The 11,022-nt window shown below is 38.3% G+C and overlaps 1 protein-coding gene across 1 annotated transcript; it reads left to right on the top strand.

Annotated features, from left to right (window-relative positions):
• Nucleotides 1-2,450: 2,450 nt before the first annotated feature.
• On the top strand, nucleotides 2,451-10,652 carry gal3st3 (galactose-3-O-sulfotransferase 3). The gene is given in 4 exon segments (XM_046852466.1): nucleotides 2,451-2,512; nucleotides 6,615-6,706; nucleotides 6,799-7,835; nucleotides 7,838-10,652. Coding segments are annotated over 3 exon segments (1,350 nt in total). The 5' UTR covers nucleotides 2,451-2,512; nucleotides 6,615-6,620; the 3' UTR covers nucleotides 8,065-10,652.
• Nucleotides 10,653-11,022: the final 370 nt, after the last annotated feature.

Here is an 11,022-nt window from a genome sequence, read left to right as displayed (position 1 = left end):
ACAGATAACGTGCAAGGCTTTGTTCTTTTTTTCTAACAGCGGTTTTTCTATCACCACTCTGCTCTAAACGCCAGTCTTTTCCCTTCTGCGCTACGGGAAGCCTAGCACCCGCAGGAAAACCCGCTGTGGGCTTATAACAAGTGATCCGTGACCTGTTACCAATCTGAGGTGATGTGGTTAGAAACCTCAGCTATATGATATAGAAAGGAAAAATGAGCAGACAGAAATCAGGCACAGATGAAAGAAATCCCTGTGTAAACCTGTGGCTACGTTTTTAGCACATTTGCTAAAACCACTGTGGAGATTTTGGTGCAAGGTGCTGCAGATCACAAGCACTGTGTTGACATTTGTGGAAATCAGTGAAACCCTTTGCTATGCTTCTGTTGTTTTTAGGGTTTATTTTTAACAAAGCTTGACTGATAAGTTTTTTCCAGAATATTATCTCAGACTTGTTTTAATAGAATTTTCTTCAAGATGCTGTTTGCTCTCTATCAAACCCTAGGGCTTTTCTGGGACACGTGTGTTTATACTGAGATCATATAACAATTTATTTGCATAAAAGTGAACTCCATCTCGCACCTCAGTATTATGTGATACGTTTGGTACATTTTAGGACATACATTATCGTCTCAGTTCAGTCCAATTATTTTCCAACAATTCAAACATTTTTTGCAAGGCACTGTAGCTATGGCCATTTAGTGAAATGTTATCATTTTATTGTTTCAGCAAATTAAAACAAAAAATTTCCACCTGAAGCACGTCACGTGTATGTATTTGCACTCGACCTTGACTTAATCAAAAGAAACACAAACATATGCACTTTAACCAAGATTATTACAGTATAATCATGTAGACAAGAAATCTAGCAGAGCAACACAAAGCTACACTGCATGGACAAAACTATTGGAACACGACTTTCCCAGCCATATGTGGTTCTTTTCCAAGTTGTCACCACAAAGTTGGAGGCACACAATTGGTTGTGAATGCAGTAGAATAACATTTATTTTTTTGTACAATTTCATTGAACTAGTAAACTAAAAACCTGTTTCAGCATGACAAAAGTGAACTCCAAGTTTTTATCAATAGCTAAATCTGCCACAAAGATGTTTGACATGACATAAGTGTCATACGGCCTTCGACATACCACAATGCTGCACTGAGTTGTTCATAACTGGCAGATGACGAGAGATCAGGAAGACCAGATTTGGCTCCTGCGGACTTCGCCTCTCTCCGAAGATGAAGATCTAGTCCAAAGTACTTTCTTGTTAACAGAGCTAGTCTCAAAACTTTTTTGACACCAACCTGTATGATGTATATGATTTGGAGTGGAAGATCTCCTGCTATAAATCCTATTGAACACCTTGGGGATGAACTGGAATGCTAGCTTCACCCCAGGCTTTGTCACCTACACCTTTACTAACACCCTGTAAGCACAAATCTCTACAAGCACACTGCAAAATCTAGTCTTCCCAAAATCTAATATCTGTCACCACTAGAAAACCTGCTTCCCAATTTATATGTTTTAGTCCTGATTGTGTCTATTTAAGTTGTTGTATGAAGCATGGAATGTTAAAGAAAGAAAAAAAATAATAATACCGGAAAATAAATTGTTTTAGTGAACACTAAAACAAAAAAAATCTAAGAAGGCTGTGTTCCTGACCTTATATGGTTAGTTTTTCTTGTTTCTCAGTAGAGCTTGGGTTAAACTAAACAGAAATGAAATGGTTTACAAAATGGATTTTTCTTTTGGTCAGGATTGCACAACCAAGTTTGCTATAGTTATCATGACTCATGATTTTGTCTCTCTCTCTCTCTCTCTCTCTCTCTCTCTCTCTCTCTCTCTCTCTCTCTCTCTCTCTCTTGCTCTCTCACTCTCTTTATCCCAGTCATTGTGATAAATAGAAGATAATGCCATTATCATTTGCATACAGCCCAATAAAGAAAATGGGGAGTTTTATTAAACAGCGCTTGTAGAGCTAGTTGAACAGCAGTGTTAGCAGACGTTAATCTCTGTTTATCTGTGTCTCTTATGGCGTCTACTTTATGGTGTTCTGAATGATATGTGACACATATTTTCCCAGAAACTATAAAAAATTTAAATACAAGGTGCAACGTGTCAGTTTATAACATGCCATCTTTATTCGTGCACTACACTAGACATGAGATTAGTACGTATCTAATTTCTTGCTATAAGCCCTTATCTATGCCAAGCATTTGCCAGCAGCTGGATCAGAAAAGAACATGGTAGTGTTATAAAACATGAAATTTGACCCTGTCATTTGTTCACGATTGTTTCTGCAGTGGGGTGGAAGGATCTGGATGTATAGTATAAATTGGAACGAAACCAAAATTTCTCAGAGGCACCTATTGTTCAGTTATTGTTATTGTTCATTTTGCAGGCACCCTTATCCAGAGCAACTTCTTCAGGTACCCGTATCCAGAGCGACTTTATTCAGGCACCGTTATCCAGAGCGACTTATCCAGGTTCCGTTATCCAGAGCAACTTATCCAGGTACCCTTACCCAGAGTGACTTAACCCGGATCGACTTATGCAGGAACCTTTATCGAGAGCAACTTATCCAGATACCCTTATCTAGAGCGACTTGTCCAGGTACCCTTATCTAGATCGACTTATCTAGGGCCCCCTTATCCAGAGCGACTTAATCAGGCACCCTTATCCAGAGTGACTTTTTCAGGTCCCCTTTATCCAGAGTGACTTATCCGGATCGACTTAGGCAGGTACCCTTATCTAGAGCAAATGATCCAGATACCCTTAACTAGAGCGGATTATTCAGGCACCCTTATCCAGAGCGACTTATCAAGGTACCCTTATCCAGAGCGACTTGTCCAGGTCCCCTTCATTCAGAGCGACTTATTCAGGCACACTTATCCAGAGCGACTTATTCAGGCATCCTTAGCCAGAGCAACTTAAATCCATATCCATATATCGCTGTCCTAACTTGCACCCAATTGTAATTAATGTTCCATTCAAGGTTTTGCTGGCTCTGCTCCTGGCTCTTGATAAAGAGTTTACTGAATAAATGAAGTCATACTGAACATGTAAATACAAGTCAGGCACTCAAATCTCTCAACCTGTTTTGTGACTGTTGAGGAATCTTTGCATTGAACGACTTCTCGAGCTGCCAGATTCTCTGTGCCCTGGAGAAGTAAAAAGTAAATGAGCACGAAAGAAGGCATACATGAACAAAGGGAATAAAGGCAATGTAAATAAACTATGAGATAGAAAGAGATATAGATTAAGCAGAATGTTAGAATTAGTACTTCACCCCTGTATGCCTGAGATGCCGGATCTCTGACTTATGTCTTTTTAACAAAGCCCAACTGAATGAATGATGAATGATGTGGTCAGGTACTTAAATAAACAAAACAAAAAAATCCTGCATGCCTTCATGTGCGGTATTGTTTAAAGCTGGCTTTAAGGCTTCTTAGCATGAGCATGTGAATTTATGTATGTAAACAAAGACCTTACATCCAAATTCATCATCCGTTTTTTTTTTGGAATTTATTAAATGAAATATTATAATAAATATTTCATCTTGAATAACACGAGAAAAAAAGGGAGATAACATTTTTTTTTTATTTCAATATAAAATTAAAAACCAAATACATCCTATTATTGGCCTAGAAAATACCAGCGAAATACACCAGATAATATAATGTAACAGCAGTGGAATAAACCTTATTTAAGTGTAATGAATATGCATCAAAAAAAGGACACAGATGTTTGTCTCCAGCAGGCCAGATTAAGGCCGCATAGCTTACTGCTGTGCTCCACAATCTTTCAATGATATACATCACTACAAAAACTACAGTGTGACAAATAAAATACAATCAAATGATTTTATGAATCCAAAAACTGATTAACATCACACAGTGCATAAGTTTAGGTTCAGAGTTTATAGCTGGTTCCCAGCCGGGAGCCATTTGAGGGCAAAAGCCAAAGATATTTTATCATAAACTACTTCCTCTTTTTTTTTTTTTTAAGAATCGCAGACTAGCCACAAATTAATAATAATAAAAAAATAAACATGCCTTAAAAAACGGTCGACACATTGTCAAATGTAAAGGCAGTTACAATGTACAGGTAGTCGTCAACTTACGACCTATTTACGACTAGTCTAGTCTACTTAAAGATTTTTATAACATCATTTCACAGTACTGTACATATAGCCTACTCTACTTACGACCAAATCGTGTTACGACCGGTCTGTCGGAACCAATCGTGGTGGTAAGTCAGTGACTACCTGTATGTATGAATAATATGTTTTCAAGGACCAGGCAGCAGGTTGTAAATAATTTGTGTTTATTTGTAATGTTTGCTTCATTAATTGATGACATTTTGTCTTGCCATCTTTTGTTCACCCTCTTGTCTGTAAAACCCACCACTTTCTGTTTCTCTCTCGGGAATACATCATGCGCCTCTGTGCGATTCTCAAATTACCCCTTTTCTGCTGTCATATCTCTGTGGATCGTTAGAAACCCAATCAGCCTGTTTAATTAAAATAGGGGGTTGGGAGGGATTTCTTGTTTTTTTCCAGCACTGAGGGAGTTCTCCAATGGACTGCCTCTTTAATCCTTTTCTTATGAGCTTTAGCCTGATACTTGATCCAGCAGTGTCCCAGTGGACTAGAAGGGCCAGCGCTCGGCGCACCGGGAAAAGCTTGTGTTACGAGAAGGAAAAAATGGATGTGGCTTTGTCCTGAACATTTAGCTTCACTTCTCTGCCTGGGCTGTTGTGTCCAAATGATTATGTTCCTATTATCTGTCCGTTTGAAAATTGTAACATGGATTGAGGTCAATTTTGATATAGTCAAATCAACCTACAAGTCTTAGGAAATGTCATTTTTTTTCATGGAATGAAGCTGCAGTTCGTATCATGATTATATCACGCTACAGGTAGTTCTGCAATACATGCTACACTGCAAAATATTACGCTTTTATAGGTCCAGATATGTGTGCAATGAAACTAAAATGATTTTATGTAGTACACTTTTATAGACAGCAGATGTGGCATGCATTATATATACATGTTTTTAATTGTGAAACACAACCCGAAACACAATTCCAGAGTCCCCAATGGCTTTCTGGAAGCTTTTCTAGACAACCCCGGGGCTTACTATCGTCCAGAAGAGAAAGATTTAATGTACGCCCGGAATACGCTTACCTTTGACCTGGGTCCTTGTCACCTGGGTGACAAGGATCGACCTTGGATCTAATAAAGTTGGGACGCTGGGTAAAATGAAAGAAACAGAAAGCAATGATTTACGAATCTCATAAACTCAAATTTTATTCACAATAAAACATAGAAAACATCAAATGTTTAAACTGAGGAAATTTACAATTTTAAGGAGGAAACTAGTGTAATTTCGAAGTTGAAGTTGATATTAATCAGGGTTACACAATCAGGGAAAACTATGTATTTTAATACAACTTGTGTTATGTAAATCTTGCATCCCCAATCATATTTGGAAGGGTGCTGTTTTAGTCTGCCTTGTTGCAGCAGGCCATGACAATACCACAGTCGAATCACTCGCTGATGGACATGTTTACAAAGATAACAGAAAAGCGTGAATAACATTTACACTGACCATTTTTACATGTGAAGAGTTATAAAATATAAAAAAAATTTGCTTTAGATTTAGCCTGGTAGATTGTGACTTGTGTTGATCTAGATCAATTTTTATGAACTTGGGATGTTAGAAGCTAGTACAAAATGAAGCTATGGATGAAGAATAAAAGAAAAAATTTTAAATGGGCTTATCTGTGCTCAAGTTTTCCATATATGATTAAATAAACTTTGTATGCGCTACAATACAAAAAAAAAATCAAATCATGGCATTTCTTTCATGCAATTTGTAATATATTGAGAAAAACAATATATATATATATATATATATATATATATATATATATATATATATATATATATATATATATATATATATATAATCATATATTGTTAAAAGTCATTTCCATGGGCAAATTTATCTAGCTAATAAAAGCATGATCCCTGACTGTGTTACTTGCTATTTAAATCTATTTTTTTCCCTTGGCTTGACTTTTCTCTAAAGTTTTTAACTTCTTGTACTCTAACTTTATTGCAAGTTACAGTAAATAACAACGCTTAGCAATCCACTCTGACTGAAGCCAGGCAGCTATTTTATTAGCAGTACTGACTTCCTGTGCCTTTTGTATGCCATGGCATCTCACAATAACTGCCCTTAATAATGATAATTAAACTAATTTCACCTGATATCTGGCTTTCACTGCTGGGAAACAGGATGTTGTGTTAAAGCTTTATTTAAGATGGCTGAATTGAAAGGAGAAGGGAAATTAGATGCCTGGTGCAGCCATGTGATGCTAGTGAGAGTATGGAGGGCACAGACCTGCTTGGACACTCTCCCAGACTTCAATTGTGCTGCAGTGGCCTTGTCAGTTGACACAGATGAGCTAGTTTCCAGCTCTACTGCTAGTTTGCATTTCTGTGGGTGCTCACATTTCTGTTCACATTATCATTGACCAAAACGTCTCTTGCTTGACTCAGGTGATTAACCTGTTCATCTGTCTGTCTGTATGTCTGTCTGCCTTCTCAGGAATAGATGATGTCTCAGAAGAAAATTTTCCTGATTTTGTTGGCAGTTAGCACTGTCAGTTTGCTGTTGCATCAGGGGGGTCACCTTAGCTGGTAAGAACTTACTAACTTACTATTAATAAAAATATTTATTTATATTTCTCTCATTTTATGTAAAACCGCATAACTTTTTTTTGTCCCTACAGGCCCATGGAGGTATTCAGGCAGATCTGCCCGTCCATAAACTCTCCTCAAATTGGCCGCCCTGTCAAACACACCAATGTGGTCTTCCTCAAGACACACAAAACAGCCAGCAGTACTGTGCAGAACATATTCTTCCGCTTTGCCGAGCGCAACAACCTTACAGTGGGGCTGCCGGTCACCCAGTGCGACCACCAGTTCTGCTACCCACGCCTCTTCAGCAGCCATTTTGTCCACCCCCATACCTTGCCTCCGAACATTGTGACCAACCACCTACGCTTTAGCCGCTCGGAGTTGCAACGCCTGATGCCCAATAACACCATCTACATCACCATCTTGCGTGAACCTGGTGCCATGTTTGAGTCCCTGTTCAGCTACTATAACCAGTACTGTGACTCTTTTAAGCGAGTCCCCAATGGCTCTCTGGAAGCTTTTCTGGACAACCCCTGGGCTTACTATCGTCCAGAAGAGAAAGATTCAATGTACGCCCGGAATACGCTTACCTTTGACCTGGGTGGTGACAAGGATCGACCGCACGCGGACCTAGAGAGGTATGCAAAGCGGTTTGCTGCGGAAGTAGAGTATACTTTCTCGCTGGTCATGATCGCAGAATTTTTTGACGAATCACTAGTCCTGCTCCGGCATTTATTGTCATGGGATCTAGAGGACGTGCTCTACATCAAGCAAAACATGCGCATGCCTTCCTCTAAAGACAACCTTTCTGAGGCGCAACTGCACAAAATCCGAGACTGGAATGCCATTGACGTTGCACTGTACAAACACTTTAACGCCACACTTTGGAAGCAGCTGAAAGAACTAGGGCTTTCTTGTGTCGACAAAGAAGTAAAGTTGCTCCGACATGCCCAAGAACAAATGGTACGTGGCTGCTACGGCGGCAATTTACCTCGGCTGCGCTCAGCTGCAGAGATCACCAACAGAGAACTGCGGCCCTGGCAGCCCAGCTCCAAGGTGGCTATAGTTGGCTATGACTTACCTATCAATGCATCCAAGGAGTCCGGCATGTCACAGGACATGTGCCTAAAATGATAATGCCTGAAGTGCAATATTCAAAGCGACTGCTGCACATGCAGATGGTGCGTTACAGGAATAAGTACTTTTTGAATACAAAACAACATCTTGTCCTGAAACAAGTTAACCAGCAACAGCAAGCCTCCACTTCCATTTTACATCAATCAGGCACTCCAGGGAGGAGCTCCAGAATACCCACACGGGTCTTCCATCAATCACCTCAACTCCGTTCACATAATTAGTTCCCTTTGTTTTATTGTTCCATCTTGTGACCCAGACTGCAGGGAAAGAGCTATGAAAGAACAGTGATGGTCCACGCTTCTACCAGCCATCAACAACTCCCTCCTCAGGTCCTGTTCATCTGTGCCATTTCAGTGAATGGCTTTAAGGATTCCTCTAATAAGGACTATGAATCTCTTAAAGACCAGAGTGTGTGAATTTGTGCTTTTTTTTAGCTGCAAAATGTGAGTGTATGAACATAGCTCATGTACACACCCATACGGTATGGTACGAACATATATCCTGCCTTTGCAGGAGGACTTTTTATAGCTTGGGTCTATTAAGGGCAAGACATGTTTACTTGTCTATGCATGAGATCTACATGATAACATCTGGAGTTGACCCTAGATGTATTTGTAAATAAAGCACCTTTACTGTTGAAGGGACAGCCAGCAAAATGTTCAGGTAATGGCCTGAGGTAGATGTTTCTTAGTTTCAAACAGCCTCTCTTATCTCATCCATGTTACCTGATAAGCTACATATACTGTGGGTGTGTGCTGCCCAGGCTACAGTGCTGAAATATGAGGGTGATAAAACTGCTGCATGCTGAAATGACAGGCAATATGATTGACTTCTTTGTCTCGATCAGTTGGATGTTTTGGTCCATGACCTCTTTGGATCGTGTTCTTTTCAAGTGCATTATTTATTATCACTTTAGAACAAGCTTTCTGACATGAAGTCACTGACGATACCTTTTAGAAAGGCTTATCCAAGCTGCGTTTCATTCGAATGACAGAAGACATCTGTAAACTCATTGGTTTGAGTTTTTGACCGACGGCAGAGATGCAACCCTATTGTAGGGTGAAACACATTTAAATATTGAATCATTGAATCTTATTTGCTTTTGATGCTGCTTAGGTTACACTGCTCCTGCATTTCTCTTGACCTGGGAGAAAGAATGAATGAAGGACAGAAAATGAAGACGAGAAAATAGCCTGTCATGCTATCATGCGGGACTCGATAGTCTCAAAAAGCAATTTGCAGTAACACAGTGACCTTGAAGCTTGACATGTAGTGCGGTGCAATTGGGCACTGCGCTCACACACTACATGTAAGGCTTAACTTCTCAGCGTGAAAGTGACAAACGAAAAGGATGTAAGTTATAATTTATATTTAATATTGAGTTACTGTCTCATTTTCTTACAAAGCTGGTACATGATTTGATTGTGTTCAGGTAAAATTTTCAACATCATTTTTTTTTTTTTTTGTTTTTTTGTTTTTTTTGCTTGTGCTGCTTGTGCACTACTGATAAAAGTGTGTGTGTGTGTGTGTGTGTGTGTGTGTGTGTGTGTGTGTGTGTGTGTGTGTGTGTGTGTAAGAAAACCCAAGTATAACACTGTGTTCCAAAAATGATTTCAATCCCTCTATTTTCTATGACTGTACTTGTACTACTTTTTCCCAAATTAATAATAATTATTACTGTTATTTTATACACAGCAGTATCAACAATAGCATTTGGAGCTTTAGCGCTTTACAGTATTTTTCCTTTGTCGATTGAGTTGTATTAATCCTACAAAATAGACTCCACTGATGCACCTTGTATTAAAATAGAATTGTAGGCACACTATGTAATTAGTGCAAAAGATGTACCTCCTATGACAAATAATCCGTATACCTAGTGTGACAATTCTATAAAAAAATAATTTCCACTTAAACCATGGATTGGGGAATAACAGATGTGCCAGTTTACAGCGTGAATCCTGAACTTCATCTATGTGCTTTTAAAATGGTTTTCTCTTGCAAAACGTTTTTATTCTAGACTACAGTTTATTACTATGATACATCAATCACTAAGAATCCTTGGTAATATACTGCTTCCATTAAGATAATAATAAATTTATTACAGAGTAGGTTGAGAATACAGCCTCGCCAAGTGACTCCTCGTAGGCGATACTGACTTGCACCGGATACTCACACACATCAGCCAGTTCACACCTCGTTTTCCCACTCAGAGCTGTGCATCTCATCCATCTCACATTGAGGTGAGCAGGACAGAGCAGATAAACCAGGGCTCACTTACTACTTGAATCAAAATATAGGGATCAAGATCTGGGTTTCCTTATCAAATAAATAAGTGCTCTTGTGTTATAGAGTTATTACATACATAGATTTTTTTTTTTTTTTGCGCGCAATCGCATGTGTTAAGTGTCTTTCATCTGCCATCCAAAGCTGTCGGATGTGACCTGCTTCCTTTATTCCTAAAATACAACGATTGAAAAACTATGAAATCAAACTGAATGTGAATATTAGGTGTTTTGATTGAGATATTTTTTTTTATTTTTATTTTTTTATAGTTCTTAGATTTTAAAAGGGTACTCTGTACGGTTACAACATACATCTCATCTGATGGACAGACTATAAAAAGCGCGACTGTGTCGCATGAAGGATTTTGTAAAAGGACACTGGATTTGTTCTAAAGTCACTTTCGGATGGTATGTTTATTTCAATTAGGAGCTTTAAACAAGATGTTTCTGACAATCAAAATTTCTGATATAAGGATTGTGTGTTAATTTATGTAAAGAGAATAAAACCAATAAAATTAAACAAAAAACCATCAACTGTGTCTCTTGTAATATTTACATTACACACAAAGTTGATTAGTCAAAATTAATTTAATGGACTAATATCTGAGTATGGATTTATTGTGGAAAAGTGGTGACTGGAAACACATACTATAAAGAGGGCATTCCCTCTCAAAAACATTTATTAATAAAAGTTTATTCAAAACATTTGTTTTATACTTACAGCTCGACAATATATACAATATAAAGAAGAATCAAAATGTACAACCTGCAAATTTTAAACCATTTAGAAAGTGGATTTTTGAACAGTGACCCAGCACTGATTATTGTGCAAGATTAGTTACTGCTTATAGTTTTATATGGCTCTCTGATGTCATCTTAATTAAACCACATTAGAAA

This window comes from Silurus meridionalis, chromosome 6 (assembly GCF_014805685.1).
Source record: "Silurus meridionalis isolate SWU-2019-XX chromosome 6, ASM1480568v1, whole genome shotgun sequence".
Taxonomy (NCBI): Eukaryota; Metazoa; Chordata; class Actinopteri; order Siluriformes; family Siluridae; genus Silurus; species Silurus meridionalis.
Note: the sequence above shows the minus strand (reverse complement) of the source record. Positions and strands in the feature narration are given on the sequence as shown.